The sequence below is a fragment of the Caretta caretta genome, chromosome 5, assembly GCF_965140235.1.
Source record: "Caretta caretta isolate rCarCar2 chromosome 5, rCarCar1.hap1, whole genome shotgun sequence".
Taxonomy (NCBI): Eukaryota; Metazoa; Chordata; order Testudines; family Cheloniidae; genus Caretta; species Caretta caretta.
In genome coordinates this window covers 29839293-29858358 of record NC_134210.1, presented here as the reverse complement: position 1 = coordinate 29858358, position 19066 = coordinate 29839293, and the positions used below count along the sequence as shown (strand labels likewise).

At 43.8% G+C, this 19066-nt stretch overlaps 1 protein-coding gene across 1 annotated transcript in view; it reads left to right on the top strand.

The window, feature by feature from the left end:
* Positions 1–10640, top strand: part of OXCT1 (3-oxoacid CoA-transferase 1) — a 127682-nt gene extending 117042 nt beyond the window's left edge. The window contains exon 17 of the mRNA XM_048849613.2: positions 6665–10640. Coding sequence (XP_048705570.2) covers positions 6665–6706 — 42 coding nt within the window. The 3' untranslated portion in view covers positions 6707–10640. The remainder of the gene's footprint in view (positions 1–6664) is intronic.
* Positions 10641–19066: the final 8426 nt, after the last annotated feature.

Genomic DNA, 19066 nt, shown 5'->3' with positions numbered 1-19066 from the left:
TGTGCCAAGGAGGGAGAAGTTTGACAGAAAGCCACCCCATCCCTTACTCCAAAGAGGAAGGCTAGGAAGACCCCTGAATATAAGGGTAGAATCTATAGACCAGAAAGGCCAGGACTATTAAAAAAAAAAACAAGTCCCCAAGACAGAGGGCAGGTAAGGCCTCCTGAATGTAAAGGGGAGCTCTTTGAGGGAAGTTGTATAAGCTAAATAAATTATATCAGTGGTTCTCAAACTTTTGTACTGGTGACCCCTTTCACATACCAGACCTCTGAGTGCGACCCCCCCCTTATAAATTAAAAACACTTTTTTTATATATTTAACACCATTATAAATGGTAGAGGCAAAGCAAGGTTAATGGGTGGAGGGCTGACAGCTCGCAACTCCCTCATGTAATAACCTCGCGATCCCCTGAGGTGTCCCGACCCCCAGTTTGAGAACCCCTGAATTAGATCCCAGGGGAAGGGAAATATTGTTTAAAGACTGTGGAGGCAAGTGATTGATTTCTGAACCCCACTAAAGGAAGCTGAGGAAAGTGTGCCTACAGGACATTGCTGTGCCACAAGGGGGTGCTCTGAGGTAGCACCCTGCCACTATCCTCCTTCCACATCCACAATGTGGTGCTTGTCCTCTTATTTGGTAAAACCTTTTGAGGCAGAGGCAGTGAGGACAGGTGCTGTCCTTCAGGCAAGGGCGGTACCTAGTACACTGTGCATTCTGTACTACCAAAATACAAAATAATAAAGAAAAAATTACTCCAGTTCTACAATGGGATACACTAATGTGGACAACAACCTCCTGTGGAGTCCTTGCTGGGTGGGGCTGAGAATTGTAAGATCACAGGCCAGATATTTTGACTTCATAAGCTTCCGTATCTGCATCTGTAGGAATACATTTTGCTAAACAGTGCCAAAATATTGTGTGTTAGTTTTATTGTTCTGCATTTTTTTTTAAATAAATGAGAGGCAGGTATGAGGCAGGTCACTTCTGAAAATAGATTCAGCTAATTGGGAGGAATTCTATTTTTAATGTTGAAATGACCTGCAACTGGCAGAGTATAACACATTGCTATAAAAACAGCTTGACTGCATAATTCATTGTCCACATAACACCTTACTGAAGTCACTCTATTAACCTTGTGTTTTAAAATTTCTCTTTTGAAACAACCCTCCGTATTCAGCAGTCCTTTACACAAAAGAACTGGTTTTGATCATCCTTCCAGTAATGATTTAAGGAAAGGGGTTGATTTTTTGCATACTTTGATAATGTCAGGATTTATTTTTCTCCAGTCACAGAGCCTCTCGTGCAATCAGTAAAGTCAATGCTAAAGCATACAAAAATTGATCGTGTAGATTCATCTCTTTTTGCATTCAGTACCCCCCCTCTATAATCTTGGAAGTTTAGAAAGGGGGTTAAGCCACAACGTATTTAAAGTATTTTTATGGGCCATTTGTGATCAGCATTTAAAGAGCTAATGGCGGAAGCTACTGTAGTAGCACGTGTGGCAGTCATTCAAAATGACAACTGATAGTCGTTGGGCCAGGGGAAGAGAGTGAGAATGACTGTATAGCCTGGTCGTTAGGGTACTCATTTAGGTAGACCCGAGTTTAAGACCCACTCCAATGACTATGATACATAAACACTGCAGAAAAAACCACCACAAAACATGGCAGTGAGACTCAGAGCCTGGGTCAACTGACTTGCGCTCACAGGGATCGTGCTATGGGGCTACAAATAGCAATGTAGATGTTCCCACACAGGCTAGAGTCCAGGCTCTGAGGCCCTCCTCCTTTGTTGGGGGGCTCCAGCCCAGGTAGGAACGTCAATATTGCTAATTTTAGCCCCATAGTTTGAGCCCACGTCAATTGACCTGGGCTGAGAAACTCGCTGCCATGGTTGTTTTGTTGTTGTTCTTTTCCAGTGTTGATACCCCCTATTTAATAGTGTATACAAACTGGAATAGTTTCAAGAGGAGAGACTGAGAGAGAGAGTGTCACCCCAGAATATCCCATAGCCCAGTGGCTTGGGACATTGTCTTCAATTTGGGAGACCCTTCTTATCAGGTGGAGGGGGCACGTGAGCCTTGGGTCTCCCCTATCCTAGGTGAGTGCCCTAACCACTGCCTAAAGGTTATAAGGGAGGGGTCTTGCCCCCTCCTCCCCGTCCAGTGTTTTGTAAACTTAGTCCACTTTTGTCAAAATGCCCAATATTGAAACAAAATATTGGGTTGGGTCAAAATGAAGCATTTCATTTCAATGCTACTGAAACATTTCGTGTTTTTGGGTTCAGTCGAAACTATTTGGAGAACTTTACACAAATTTGTGAATAGTTTCTGGTTGACTGAAACTGCATTTTTCAGCGAATTGTTTATTCATCAAAAACATTTCACCCAGCTCAAGCCCTGAACTCTGTGGTAGAATAATACCTGAAGAGCTGCGTTGTGAATGCTTTTCCTCATACACCAAAATGCTGACCCTGTCTACCTTAGAAGATACCACTTGCTATACTTAAATTATTATTTCTGTTCAGTGAGTTGAGTTTTGCTGCTGTTTACACCAGAAAATAACAATGACTTTAATGACATTGCGCCGATAGGAATGAAAAGCAGAATTCTCTCATCTTATACAGTACTTTTTCCTGTGAAGAAGTACTATTTTGTATAGAACTAAAGAAAATAGATTATGGAGTTGAACGTTTCTGTTGATAGTATTTTTCAATGGCTTCAGAAAACATTAGCTAAAATAACTGTCTTTTGGGTTTGTTACAATTTAACGTTTAATGCATGAGTACAAATTTCGCAGTAATTTTATACTGAGCCATACACGATGCTGTCCATAATGCAGATGCTTTTGGATCCATACTGCTTCTTGTAAGAAAAATACACATGGAAAGCCATTTAGAAATATTATGTTTTCTTTGAGAGATATTTGGCTGTACATTGTTATTTTCACAGCCGGGTTACTTGCTTGAAAAAGCCTCTCCTAGAGGACATCCACAGCAGCTACATGCCAAGGGACAAGTGATTTAGAGTCACCAATCTTTGTTAGGAACCTGATATTGTATCAAAAATAAACAATTCACCCTGGATTTCACTAGGCTGTGAAGACAAAGTATTGGCTTATCTTGTACACTTAAATCACATCTGCTACCGCCTGGCTTGTAGATCAGCTTGGCAAAGTAATCTCTTTTGGCTTGTACCAGTTTATAGTTTTGATGAGACCATGAGAGAACAGAATAAGAAAACATTCTTTTGTAGATGTATTTCATTATAAAAATTGATAAGGCAAGTCTGTCTACATAAAGATTCAGCTTCTTGTTTTTTCCTGTGAAAGCTCAATTCTAGGTCAGGGATACAAAAAGACATTAAAAGCTAACATGGAGCTCAAAACTGTGGCTTTCAGACCAAGAAAAACAACCCATGTTTGACTATCAAGCAGCTGTTGGTTTGGTTAAAAAAAAATTGAACTGTCTAAGGTCAAGCCAATGAATGAAAAATAATATGAAGTATGGGATATCATCAATTTCTCTGTGGTTTTATTTCATAGAGATGTCTTTCCTTTTTATAAAAACAATGGATTGTTTATATGATGGAGAATGTTTTAAATGTATAGCCTGTTTCCTGTCCTTGTCACCCCTCTCCCACCGTGGAACTTGCATTGAGCAACAGAGTTTTGTACAAAGAGGTTAGAATATGCTCTTTAACTAATGCCTTTATCTGCAAGTAAAAATAATTTCCAGATAACACGATATAGTGATTTTTTTAGGCATATAATGAATGGCTGCCCAACCGTACAATCAACTCACATCACAACCTTGGACATGGGAAGGGGAAAGTTTTGGCAGAGGACACAAGGCCCTCAGCCAAAATACCCTGGGATTTTTGATGTTCAAGCAGAGCAGACCTCTGAGAAACACCACAGATTGAAAGACACACTCTGTAACCTAGGTTTCAGAGTAGCAGCCGTGTTAGTCTGTATTGGCAAAAAGAAAAGGAGTACTTGTGGCACCTTAGAGACGAACACATTTATTTGCACATAAGCTTTCATGAAAGCTTATGCTCAAATAAATTTGTTAGTCTCTAAAGTGCCACAAGTACTCCTTTTCTTTCTGTAACCTAGGTATTTATGTGCCTCAAAGGGATATAGAACTGAGTGGTTCCCGTTGGGATTTAGACCCGTGGGGAGTCTATGCATTGTAAACTTGATGATTCCCTGATTTTAAACCACTAGCCATCCTTGGGCTTCTCAAGCAATTTTCTGTTTATTTAATTTTATTTATTCAAAGCAAACAGTTATATTTAGGCCTGATTCTGAAAAGTGCTGAGGATGTGCAACCCATTGACTTTCAGTGGATCGGACCCTTGGAGGGAGCGGATGCTGGGCACACAAGGGACAGCTGAAGTGTCAGATGTGCAAATACCAATGAGAGAAACATGAGATTTAACGTAATGTGCTCATTCAAATGTAAAACACTCCAAGCAGGGCTGGCTCTAAGATTTTTGCTGCCCCAAGCAAAACATTTTTTGGCCGCCCCCACTTTTTTTCATGCCCTGCCCCCGGCTTCACGCCAACTCCGCCCCTTCCTAATCCCTTCCCCAAATCCCCGGCCTCACCTCCTCCCCTCGGCGTGCCGCATTTCCCCCCCCCCCCCATTGCTTCCTGTGGCTCCCCCCGCCCCGCAACCCCCCGCCCTAGCTCACCTCCGCTCCGCCTGCTTCTTCCCCCTCCATGTCAGGCGAGGGAGAGGCAGCGCGTTCAAGGGAGCACGGGGAGCGGAGGTGAGCGAGGGTGGGGGGGAGCGCAGGAAGTAATGGGAGGTAGAGGAACCACTCCCCGCCCCAGCTCACCTCTGCTCCACCACCGCCGCCTCCCCCGAGTGTGCCACCGCTCGGCTTCTCCTCCCTCCCTCCCAGGCTTGCTGCGCGAAAAGGGAGGGAGGGGGGAGAAGCGGCTCAGCGGCGGCGCGCTCAGGGGAGCAGGCGGAGCGGAGGCGACCCAGGGCTGGCGGGGGCACATTTCTAGGGTCAGCATGGCCGGCCCCGGAATGCCACCCCTAGCAATGTGCCACCCCAAGCACTGAGAGCCAGCCCTGACTCCAAGCCACACTGGTACTGAAAACCAGGACAACAGATAAACAATATCTGCTCACCGTAATTGAATTTTGTCACTGTTGTCAGAGCTAGAGTCTGCCATTCTCACTCACCTCCAATAGTTCCTTACTCCTCAAGTATTTTTATTTATTTCAGTGGAACCACTCATGGAATGAAGTACTGCTCAAGGCTGGCAGAATTGCCCCATGCTAAATACAGTGCATATGCATTTTAAGATGTGAAAACGTAAGCCTCCTGGAACCAGTCCCAAGGTGTCCATACACTGAGAGAGTTTCTCCCACTGCTCAATGCACATGCTTGCTGCAATTTAGTATCCCAGTTTACACAGAGCTTTGAAAAATCAATGTACAGTGTCTCATTCCACCAAGATGTCTCATTAACATTCAGCACAAAAAATACTCTGTGTGAACCAAGCCAGGCTTCTCAGCTGCTACTTCCACAAGAGACTGGATGATTTATTGTGGTTCAAGGAAGAATAATTCAAGAAATTAGACTGCACATTGTCTGTAGGAAATAAAGATCTGCACCTCTAAAAGCAACAGGCCACTAATGGTTGCAAAGACATAATGTGTGAGCATGTTCAGCACTGTGAAATGGGTGGGATAAGGAGGCAGAAGAAATGCAGTGGGTCAGATTTTACGGAGACCGATTAATCATCTCGACCTGAGGTACTGGAGGTATTCTCTTTCATCCGAGGCAGCTGATGTCATCCAGGTTGCCTTTGCTCTTCATGAGGCTGGGAGTAGAAGGCGATCCCTTCCTGAGACTATCCAGCAGTGTCCCTCTATCTCTATACTCAGGGCTTAGTTATAACCATACTAATTTGGATCAGTCATTTGTGCACCGTTTCAGCTCTCCACCCCCAGCAAATTTCCTCACCCCCCTTCCCATCACACACATGGGTTCTTTTTTTCATCAGCTCTCCCTTTTGGGTTATTTTTCTGTTGCCCATTCCGTTTTGCTAGGATGGCTGCTCTGTCTCAGTCTATATTACTAATTGGTTTTAATTTTTGTACAGTACCATATATGCTGGGAATGAATGACTTAAAAAACAATCAAATAAAAATATCCTTGTGATGGAATAAGTTGGGAGATGGAGGGTAAGAAAATGTAAATAACCTTGTACTGTATTAATGCTAGCTGAAAATACTCTGTCTTTCCTGACTACATCCCATTCAAACAGTCTGCACAGCCACGGATACCATTTTTCTTAAATCCAATCTTTGAATTGTTCTACATGGGCCCGTCACGACAGGACACTTCTTTTTTTGTCAGGTGTTTGAGGCGGATTGATGGACAAGCTGAGCTGTTTTCGGATAATGGGGTTTATTAGCTAAGGATTTCTTGGCAGTCTTGTGTTAATATTGTAATGGCAGTGCAATAACTATTGGAAGATCTCAACTGTGTTTATATATTAAAAGCCAGTTGGTAATGGGACTTCTGCTGCTGCAGTGTTTCATAGTTGGAAATCAGGGGACAGGGACATGCTTACAATAACCTAGTTTGCACTGTTGTGTGTGTTTGCCAACTTATTTTTTTCTCTCTCTTTTTTTCTAGGTTGCACCAAATCTCATACCGATGAGGCAGATTTCAACCTGAAAAGCAAGATGGTCTGGACTTGCCAGAGTTCTTGTTTCCAAACGGGAGCTCAGTGAAGGGAAATCAGTGTCTGTTTTGCAATTATACTTTTTTTAAAGGGCTTTTAAAGTAGTTTCCTAGTAGTTAGATTCAGGCTGTGATAGCTGTTTCTCGCATGACATTACAGTCCAGTTTTAATAAAAAGGTGAATTTAATACCTAACTTTTTGATAACCTCATACTACAACCATGATTGTTAATAAGCATTGACTCAAGGAAATGCCTTGTAGAAGTCATCTTATTGCTGAGGACTACATTTTTTAAAAAGTACAGACCTACTGTGCAAACAGACAATGTGCATGCCAACTTCCAACTGCCTGTGCATTTTCTGAAGTTTTACAAACAAGTTAACCACTGGAAGTGGAAATACTGCAAATGTCATAGTAATTCTAATATATGGTGAGGCGCTTCTTGATTTTCTTCTGGGGGATGATTGCTGAGCTTGTAGCAAACATGTAGAGCTGCAGATGTACATCTGACACATGGGCTTCCACTTTTTTGTGAAAATTTGGGTCCTCAACCTGTTACCAATAAGTCAGTGGCAAAACTCCTATTGAAATCAATGGGAGCAATTGGGCCCTTAACCTTGAATGTATGATCATTTTCCGTGGTATCTATGGACTGGTGTTAATTAAGAGAAGGTACACCTTCTAGAGTATGACTCTGGTCTCTTCTATTTGAATGATGAAACCCACAAATGTGTAACCTAGAAAGGGGCCACTTTGGGAGGGAAACACAAAAGGTCTCTTCCCTCAAACAGGCAAGTTGATGGCCTTGCAAAGGATATGGGCCTGGGTCACAGAGAGGAAAGGTGGGTGGACAGGGATAATGCTGGGTTGTAAGGAGAAGGGTGGAGTGACTGTGGAAGAGTCAGGGAAAGGAGCTCCTTTTCAGAACTGACATTTTATCAACTATTCAAATTCGGATTGAGGAAAGGTTTAAAGTGATAGGCTCCCTGTTTATCAGCTCTTTCCCCAGCTCTTGCCGATCCAGGGAGCAAGTAGCGTTTCAGGACTCGCATCCACAGAAGCCACAGTCAAGATGAAATGCAGTTTCCTTTCTCTAGGTTTCCTACCCTCCCCCCTCCCCACTTGATAAGTCTTTTCCCTTTCCCACTCTGAGTTACAAAGAGAACTGTTGTTTTTTCTATATAGTATAGAACACAGGTCCTTCCCTCTCAGGCCAGTACAACATAACTCCATTACATGGGACCCTAATTCACAAAAATCCACGTTAACCAAAGTCTAGTACTAGCTCTAGATGCAGTGGCTTCTTTCCCAATTCTTCTAAATATTTTGGAAGTTTCCAAAATGCTTTGGTTAAGTGAGGTCCTGTCATACATGTGACATCAACAGTAAGAATCAGCTATATGCCAGGAAGCCATGCAAAAGAAAATGGTACATAATATAAGCAACCCAGGCAGAGAAAGAGAGGAAAAACTGAACTTGAGACAGATTAGGAAGTCTCCCACTTCATAAAATGTTGTGGGAGGAGCAGGGGAATGTTCTGAACACAGCACTGGGGGCCAGAAATAGTCCTCCTGTATCCTAGCTCCTCAGTGTCCTTGGGCTTCTCTCCTTCATTTCCCTCAGTTTAGCGGGGAATAATACTCCTTCACAGGGTTCTTGTAAAAGTAGGCCTGATCTACACACACATTTTGTACGGGTATAACTAATTTGATTAGGGGTGTGAATGTCTATTGCTATACTGGTACAGCCCCTACTGCAGATGCAGTTATACCTGTATAAATGTGCATTATACCAAAATAGCATCTCCTCCTTTCCCTAAAGGAATAAGCTATACTCGCATAAGCACCTCTACACCAGTATAACTGGGTGTGCACGGGGGGGTTGTACTCCTTTAACTATACAGGCATATAACTTGGGGGTATAGCCAGGCCTACAAGTGAATATCTGAAGAAGAAAGCTGTTGCGTAAGTGGTAGTGTTAAGGTCACGTTTAATACAAAGAGGGTTTTGGCTGATATTTAATTTGTTCGAAAGGTTTGAAGCTGGCAAAAGCACTCCAGAATAAGCTGCAAGCAACAATCCTGCACTGGCCCTAGTTTCCAACCAGCTCTAAGATCAGGAGGTTTCCTATATTATAAGCTCTGGGAAAAGGTGTCAATTAACAGTTTGACCATTTCCACCCATTTGGAGTAAAACCCAAAAAGTCAGATTTAAGAAATTATTTCCAGGGGTTTTGTATAGCTAGATTTCTATGGGATTGCTCGGTAATGGCTCTGCTATAATGGAAGCTAATGCACTGTGGGTTCGCATAAAACAATCCCGGGTTGATGATCAAGCGGCTAAGTAGCCTGAGCTAATCCACAAAGACCCTTCATGGATAGTGTTTGCTGTTGAGAGAGTATAGTGTCCTGGTGATGTAGACAGTAAAAAGTGCATATCATTATCTCTATTACTGAGGATCAGTTAAGAGCCACTTTTGATGGAATGGATGGGGTCATAAATAGGTTCCTGCTAGCAATTACTCTTGGATTTACTAAAGAACGTATATGTATGTATATTGTTTTTTAAAGGGAAATACGTAAAACATATTATCTAAGGAGGGGATTTGCCACTCCTTTAATACTTTTAATTTGTCTATAAAGAAAACTATGTTTAAATAAAGGAGGGGAAATCTTTTAGAAAATCTAGAGAATTGAATGTTATCTAATGGGATTAACCATATTAAATTAAGCTCAGTAGCAATTAATTTGGTGGAGACTGTCTAAAAGTTTTCCTCGGAGTATATTTACCACAACTGTGGTGTCTGATAGGTGCGAGAGGGCAGCAGCAAATGTATATTACTTCTCCCCCTAGGATCCTTCATTCAGATGTGCTTATACCATTAGACTTGATGTTCGAAAGAGCAGAATGGTCTAAGAGTAGTTAGAAGTTCAATATCTCAAAACCTTAAGCAAAGGGCTGGGGGCCAAGAACTCTTGAGTTCTAATCTTCACTTTTCTGATTGTTCACTTGTGGCCTTTGAAAAGTCTCAGACACATGCTCTGCTTCAGTTTCCCTAATTGAAAAGAGATTTACCTTGTGAGGATTAATTAGCTAAAGTCTGTACAGCAAGTAATATTTTTCCTTTAGGGAAAATTCAACGCTTGATCAAGAGTAAAAAAGAGCATTTGGGGACTGCCACGTGTGATGAATGTTTTGGACCTGATTCACCTCACGCTTGTATGAGTGTCACTCAGGAGAATTGAAGTCAATAGAGTTACACGAGTGGAGATAAGAGTTGAATCAGGACTTATCAACATACAATTATAGTGTAAATATCTGTCTTCCATGCTATCTGTATTTGCTTCAGTAACTTGATACTATGGGAAGGTATTTATATTCTTAGATAAATGTCAAGTGACCCCCCACAAGCCAACTGTATTAATTTTGTCGTCATGTTTTGGCAAGACTTTGTATTATGATGAGTGCAAATGTATAAATTTGATTTTCCTAGCGGCCAAAGCCATTCTTGTTAGTCAGCCAGACAGCTTTCCTTTTGAAGAGCACAAGGAAGTCTGGTTCATAGCTGTAATGTACAAACTAGGTAATAGTTGTGATGACAGGTTCTTCTTTCTCTCCTCCATGGCAACATGAAGGCCAGGAAGCATGAGGAAGGTCCAATTGGATATCAATTAGATCATTACCTGGATGGCAGCACTTCACAAGACAGAGATAATATAATGCCCTTGAGTTGAAGAAGGTGGTGATTCTGTCATATCACTATGACTTATTTCTCTTTCTAATTGTTTAAACCAATACATGATTTTGTCCCTTGGAGAAGCAAAAAGTGAAAAGGTGATATAAATGGCTATTGTATTGTAAGCTATATGTCAAAGTCCTTTACGTGTACTTGCAAAACAATCAATAAAAATTAAAAGATTTAAAAAGGGCTGATCATGTAGATTGCAAGTGCTCTTTACAATGAAGCATCCTAAGAATGTTCCTTTAGAAACGTACGAGAATCAGCAGACTTTGTGTTGGCATATTGAATGTGCTATGATAATGACAGTGCACCTTATTACACAAAATGTATGTGATATTAGCTGGAGATGGAGGAACTTGATAAACAGGAGGAATGCATAATCGGAGAACAACAACTGAGCCCAACTAACTGGTCATAGTGCTTTGCATGGTATTTCCTCTTGCACTGCATGTTTGGCCAGTCCGAGTGACAGCTCATAAAAGCATCCACAGTAAATGCATTGTTCAAGTGACTTGCAGTTCACACTGCTCAAACGTGAGTATAAGGAAAAGGAGATGCCAAGGAGGGACGAGATCATGAGCCCACCTGCATGTAGCAACATATCAAGAATTACTTTGTGTGATCTGGACACCTTGTGGAATGATTTGTCCCTCTAGAATAAAGATTATTGCACAAAAGGTGGGAGACAGTCTTTTTATATTTAGCAATACAAGGACTGAAGCTCCGGTATTAATGTGCATTTATAGCCTGAAAGTGTTTTAAGGCATCATTCCTGCCCAGGAAGATAAATTCTAGTGTCTGCCTGATGAATGATCAATCATGGTGATTGCTGAAATGATGGAAATGCTGCCTGTTTATGATAGACTTCTGAACATCATTCATGGGCATGTATGTCAGCATGTCCTTTTACCTCATATCACAACCACCACAACAAAAAAGCTGGATGAAAAGCAAGAAGAAAAATGCTCAGACTTTGCAAAGAAGAGATGTTTGCTCAGAAATAAAAGTCCTCAACAATTTCTGTGCATGGCCATGCTCCAGCATTCCCTCTTCCTGTGCATTAATTGAGCTAAAGATTAGGTATCAGAAATATGCAAGTAGGCTACAGTTTTGGACCCTGAAAATCTACCTGTCCTACAGGGTAAATTTCATTGAGTATGGCAGGGAAGGTGCAGTTGTGTGCACACAGGCACAGCCCAGGGGACAAAGGGTTAAATGGCTTTAAACCACCTTCCTCCTGGCTATTCCTGGCACCTCTGCGGCCCCCAGCGTATCTTACACAGCTCCTGAAGGTAAGCACCATATGGCTTCTATGGACAGCAGCACCTCTTCGAACTTCCTCAGTACTATAAGCTCCAGTCCCACCCCTCCCATCTTTAACACACTTCTCTAGCCCAAGGCCTCACCTCCCAGCATGCCTTGTACCTTGGGACTTGTGATTGGTCCTGTGCAAGGCAGCTATGGTCGTCTGATGCAGTGCCTCTACTAGGGGAATTTTCAATCAGCTGGCTAGTCCCCTAGCCTGCAGCAGCATACAAGGGCTGGGTTTGTGGGGGAGGATTCCTTCCTGAATACCTAAAAAGAAAAGGAGTACTTGTGGCACCTTAGAGACTAACCAATTTATTTGAGCATGAGCTTTCGTGAGCTACAGCTCACTTCATCGGATGCATACCGTGGAAACTGCAGAAGACATTATATACACACAGAGACCATGAAACAATACCTCCTCCCACCCCACTGTCCTGCTGGTAATAGCTTATCTAAAGTGATCATCAAGTTGGGCCATTTCCAGCACAAATCCAGGTTTTCTCACCCTCCGCCCCACCCCCACACAAACTCACTCTCCTGCTGGTAATAGCCCATCCAAAGTGACTACTCTCTTTAAAATGTGTATGATAATCAAGGTGGGGCATTTCCAGCACAAATCCAGGTTTTCTCACCCCCCAACCCCCCTCCAAAACCACACACACAAACTCACTCTCCTGCTGGTAATAGCTTATCCAAAGCGACCACTCTCCCTACAATGTGCATGATAATCAAGGTGGGCCGTTTCCACCACAAATACAGGGTTTTTTCTACCCCCCGACGTTCTGGTTAAACTTGGATTTATGCTGGAAATGGCACACCTTGATTATCATGCACATTGTAAGGAGAGTAGTCAGTTTGGATGAGCTACTGCCAGCAGGAGAATGAGTTTGTGTGTGTGTGTGTGGGGGGGGGGGTGATAAAACCTGTATTTGTGCTGGAAATGGCCCACCTTGATTATCATGCACATGGTAGGGAGAGTGGTCGCTTTGGATAAGCTATTACCAGCAGAAGAGTGAGTTTGTGTGTGTGGTTTTTGGAGGGGGGTGGGGGGGTGAGAAAACCTGGATTTGTGCTGGAAATGCCCCACCTTGATTATCATACACATTTTAAAGAGAGTGGTCACTTTGGATGGGCTATTACCAGCAGGAGAGTGAGTTTGTGTGTGAGGGGGCGGAGGGTGAGAAAACCTGGATTTGTGCTGGAAATGGCCCAACTTGATGATCACTTTAGATAAGCTATTACCAGCAGGACAGTGGGGTGGGAGGAGGTATTGTTTCATGGTCTCTGAGTGTATATAATGTCTTCTGCAGTTTCCACGGTATGCATCCGATGAAGTGAGCTGTAGCTCACGAAAGCTCATGCTCAAATAAATTGGTTAGTCTCTAAGGTGCCACAAGTACTCCTTTTCTTTTTGCAAATACAGGCTAACACGGCTGTTACTCTGATTCCTGAATACCTGTGGTTCAACTGGAATTCTGAGGTTTCAGGGCTTAATGATTGTTTTTGCCACATAGAAGTTTACCATATCAGATTGGTTCTCATTCTTTGTTAATGCAGTAGAAAAATGTGATCCTATAAGCTTTGGTATCAGTTCTCAAGTGCACTAAGTAGGTCAAACTTTCAAAAGGCCCTCCAACACACACAACCATTGGTGCATACATGTTTTGTGCATTATGAACATTGCAAAATACATATGGTAGAAGACCACTTCTGCATGCGAGTAATAGAATTTAAATGCACAAAACTCAATCTCTGTGCTTATGAAGCTAACACCTGAGCATGGAAGCAGGAGTGCTCAGCAAATGTGCACTGAAATGCTTGTATATGCAAAGTGGCATGTGCTCAAGTGGGGTGGGAGGTGTCTCATTTTAACAATTTGGCTGAATGTCTTTTTGTATTGAAGGTGGGAGATGAGGTGTCGGAGCTGGTGAAAAAGTATTCAGTGAAAAATTAGTGCGAGATTTGGTAGGCTAAATTCTGCCCCTTAGATGTATGTACACAGCTCTAAAAATGGAGATCATGCCATACATCTTAGAAAATTTGGCTCTATTAGTAGTAGAATGATTCGAGGCTGATAGAAACATGGAGGAAAAAGACATAATCCATATATAAGAAAACAAAAGCCACCTTAAGAAGCACAAAGCATCGGATCAAGAGGAGTGTGACAGATATGGCAATTTCATAGAATATTAGGGTTGGAAGAGACCTCAGGAGGTGATCTAGTCCAATCCCCTGCTCAAAGTAGGACCAACAACTAAATCATCCCAGCCAATGCTTTGTCAAGCCTGACCTTAAAAACCTCTAAGGATGGAGATTCCACCACCTCCCTAGTTAGCCCATTCCAGTGTTTCACCACTCTCCTAGTGAAATAGTGTTTCCTAATATCCAACCTAGACCTCCCCCACTGCAACCTGAGACCATTGCTTCTTGTTCTGTCATCTGCCATCACTGAGAACAGCCTAGCTCCATCCTCCTTGGAATCCGCCTTCAGGTAGATGAAGGCTGCTATCAAATCCTCCCTCGTTCTTCTCTTCTGCAGACTAAATAACCCCAGTTTCCTCAGCCTCTCCTTGTAAGTCATGTGCCTCAGCCCCCTAATCATTTTCGTTGCCCTCCACTTGACTCTCTCCAATTTGTCCACATCCCTTCTGTAGTGGGGGGACCAAAACTGGATGCAATACTCCAGGTGTGGCCTCACCAGTGCCAAATACACGGGAATAATCACTTCCCTCGATCTGCTGGCAATGCTCATACTAATACAATATCCATGGATAAAACCTATTGAATTAAATTTAAGTTGTTTTGGAGTCCATTGTATTAAAAATGCAACGTTTATGTATTGTTGTGGAATTGTATGTAACTTCTAGAGTGGGGGGAAACTGTGAGTAGTGTAAACCCTCCGAAGTGTTATGAGCTTCAAAGGACTATTTGAAACTATGTGCCAGACAAGAATGAACTTATGGGGCAAACAAAGTTTGGTGTGTTTCCCATTAAATCTCTAGGGGGGAGATGTATGTAAAGTTCCCTCTCCAGTTGTGCAAGAATTCAGCTTTACGCTGCTGATTACCTGTTCCCAGGGTCCCAAATCAAAGACTCAAACTGTATAAAGGGGTGACTCAGAGGTTCATGGGTGTTCTTATTCTGAACAAAAGGTATTGTGAACTTGTGACCACAGAAAAATTTCTTGGTGCACTGACACCAACCAGCACCTGGATGGAATCCAAGAGATCTCTGCTAACCTTATTACTGTGAGCGTAGGATTTTGGGGTTTTTTTCAATATGTTTATTCCATAATGCTTTTACCTTAAAACATTGCTTGCTTAGAAAGGTCTATGTGGTAACTTAAAACAGTGGCATTTATAGCCTCTGAGGAGAAAGCAAAGCAGGCCTGTTTAGGCAGTCTGACTTGTGGAGAATTCACAGTGCAGCCTGGAAAAAAAAACCAGTCAGAAGCAAGTAAGACACAGGTCTCCACCTAAGAGAGGTAATGGCTCAGTAGCCTTGAGTGGGAGCCCTTGCTGGACCATCGAGGGGGACCACAGATGCAGTTGCCCTGGACTTTGACAAGGAGAATGGGAACAGTTCATAGAATCAGAGTTTAAGGCCAAAGGGACCATCAGATCATCCAGTCTGTGGCCTCCTGTATGTCACAGGCCGCCAACACCATCCAGCCACCTACCCACTGAAGCCAAGGTGCACCAATGCCCATTGTCCTTGGAATGGCAGGAAATTGGTAAGTGAGATATACCCAGTGACTTGTATCCCACATTTAAATAAGCTAAGTATAAACACCATGGAAAGCGAAATCTGATGTTGTCTAACAAGTTAAAGGAGGGATGGGCAAACTTTTTGGCCTAAGTGTCACATCTGGGTGGAGAAATTGCATGCAGGGTGTCAAGGTTCCTCCCCCACTCTGAACTCTAGGGTACAGATGTGGGGACCTGCATGAAAACCTCCTAAGCTTACTTTTACCAGCTTAGGTTAAAACTTTCCCAAGGTACAAATTAATTTTATCCTTTGTCCTTGGAATATCCACTGCCACCACCAAACTCTAACTGGGTTTACTGGGAAATGCAGTTTGGACACTTCTTTCCCCCCAAAATCCTCCCAACCCTTGCACCCCACTTCCTGGGAAAGGTTTGGTAAAAATCCTCACCAATTTGCATAGGTGACCACAGACCCAAACCCTTGGATCTGAGAACAATGAAAAAGCATTCAGTTTTCTTACAAGAAGACTTTTAATAGAAATAGAAGTAAATAGAAGTAAAGAAATCACCTCTGTAAAATCAGGATGGTAAATACCTTACAGGGTAATTAGATTCAAAACATAGAGAATCCCTTTAGGCAAAATCTTAAGTTACAAAAAAGACACACAGACAGAAATAGTCATTCTATTCAGCACAATTCTTTTCTCAGCCATTTAAAGAAATCATAATCTAACACATACCTAGCTAGATTACTTACTAAAGTTCTAAGACTCCATTCCTGGTCTATCCCCAGCAAAAGCAGCATATAGACAGACACAGACCCTTTGTTTCTCTCCCTCCTCCCAGCTTTTGAAAGTATCTTGTCTCCTCATTGGTCATTTTGGTCAGGTGCCAGCGAGGTTACCTTTAGCTTCTTAACCCTTTACAGGTGAGAGGATTTTTCCTCTGGCCAGGAGGGATTTTAAAGGGGTTTACCCTTTCCTTTATATTTATGACACAGGGCCATGAATGTAGGGCTGGAGCAGGGGGGTTGGGGTGCAGGAGAGGGTGTGGGGGGGTGTGGTGTGCAGGAAGGGGCTCAGGGCAAGGGGTTCAGGTGCAGGACAGGGTGTGGAGTGCAGGAGGGGGCTCAAGTCAAGGGTGAAGGGAGGGGTGTGGAGTGCGGGAGGGGGCACAGGGCTGGGGGATCAGGGGAGGGTGTTGGGGGGCAGGAGGGGTTTGGGGTGCAGGCTCCGGCCCAGCGCCACTTACCTGGAGTGGCTCCAGGTGGCAGCAGAGCGCAGTGGGGCTAAGGCAGGCTGCCTGCCTGTGGGCCATGGCCCCACGCTGCTCCTGGAAGTGGTCGGCACCGTGTTCCTGTGGCCCCCGGAGAGGGGGGGCAGAGGGCTCCGTGCACTGCCCTCACCTACGTGTACCTCCCCCAAAGCTTCCATTGGCCACGGTTCCCCGTTCCCAGCCAATAGAAGCTGTGGGGGGCGGTGTCTGCAGGCGAGGGCAGCGCATGAAGCCCTCTGCCCCTCCCCCAGGGGCCGCAGGGATGTCGTGCCGGCCGCTTCCGGGAGCGACGTGGGGCCCACGGCACCATGGGGGTGGCAATCTCGCGGGCCTGATCCAAAGCCCTGACCCGCTGGATTCAGTCTGTGGGCCATAGTTTGCCCACCCCTGAGTTAAAGCAATTAGATTAGAGCAAATCACAGAAGGAACAAATAAGTTACACATGGAGGTAGTGGGATATATTCACCTACTCTTGTACAGTGAGGGGCAAACTTGCCTATACTGTTTAGATGGTGAGTGAATCATGACTTTAATTTGTTTTGCATTGTCCTTGTGTTGCAGAAACACTTGGATAATCTAAAAGCAATCTTCAATTATGGGCAATTAGCACATTCTCACAGATCTGTCCAAGAATAATGAAAAGCTCAGCAAGCATGTCAATAGACATCCTTAAAAAAATATAAACTTTAGATTAATCTTCTTGTGCTCTTTAGAACAAAACCCATCAAACCGATGTTCTCCTTTCCCGCATTGCCCACTCAGTGAAACAGCACCTCTTCTGGCCTGACGTCCTGTGAGAGTAGGGAGGTGGACAGTTCCCCTTCTTTCGCAACAGGCTTCAGGCTCCTCCAAACTTCAATAGTCTCCTGCCTCACTGGATTCTGAAAAAGGCAGGAAGGTCAGTGCAAGTGTCTTTGACTGCCTGGCTCAGTGAGTAACCACAACACAAGGGCAGAGAGGAGGAGGAGGAGGGGAATAGTCTTTGCCCAAGGGAGAGAGAGCTACAAGGGATAGCACAAGAAGCAGCCACTAGTGGCTCAGGCACCTACAGGGGACCCCTGCTTACACAGTATGTGCTGGGCCCTCTAAGTCCTGGTTGTGGTCCACTATTAGAATCATAGAATCATAGAATATAAGGGTTGGAAGGGACCCCAGAAGGTCATCTAGTCCAACCCCCTGCTCGAAGCAGGACCAATTCCCAGTTAAATCATCCCAGCCAGGGCTTTGTCAAGCCTGACCTTAAAAACCTCTAAGGAAGGAGATTCTACCACCTCCCTAGGTAACGCATTCCAGTGTTTCACCACCCTCTTAGTGAAAAAGTTTTTCCTAATATCCAATCTAAACCTCCCCCACTGCAGCTTGAGACCATTACTCCTCGTTCTGTCATCTGATACCATTGAGAACAGTCTAGAGCCATCCTCTTTGGAACCCCCTTTCAGGTAGTTGAAAGCAGCTATCAAATCCCCCCTCATTCTTCTCTTCTGCAGGCTAAACAATCCCAGCTCCCTCAGCCTCTCCTCATAACTCATTATATTATATTGCATTAGATCCAGGCTCACAACCCTGAGTAGAAATGCTGGTTCTGCAGCACTGATGTTGGATATTAGGAAAAACTTTTTCACTAGGAGGGTGGTGAAACACTGGAATGCGTTACCTAGGGAGGTGGTGGAATCTCCTTCCCTAGAAGTTTTTAAGGTCAGGCTTGACAAAGCCCTGGCTGGGATGATTTAATTGCGGATCGGTCCTGCTTTGAGCAGGGCGTTGGACTAGATGACCTCCTGAGGTCCCTTCCAACCCTGATATTCTATGATTCTATGATGGATTTTCTGTTCTAAGGCCCACACTTCTGCAAACTAGCTCACAGTCCAGCTCTTCTGCCAGAGAAGGTGGGTGCGGGTGCTTTTTCCCCCCTTGATCTGTTTTATCATAGAATCATAGAATATCAGGGTTGGAAGGGACCTCAGGAGGTCATCTAGTCCAACCCCCTGCTCAAAGCAGGACCAATCCCCCAATTTTTGCCCCAGATCCTTTCATGGCCCCCTTAAGGATTGAACTCACAACCCTGAGTTTAGCAGGCAAATGCTCAAATCACTGAGCTATCCCTCTCCCCGATGTTATGTTTGATTTCAAGTTAGAAGTTTGTCATTTTGGAGCTGCAGCTGTTTGAAAAATGGAAATACTACCGCTATGGGATAGTCTCATCTCACAAGGAAGGCCCGGAGACTTGCTAGCTCATACTCTGCAAGGTATCTGAGGGACAGAATCTTATCTCCTCTGGTGTGTGTGGCCAGGGCCATCAGATGGGGTCACTGTTCCCCTCAA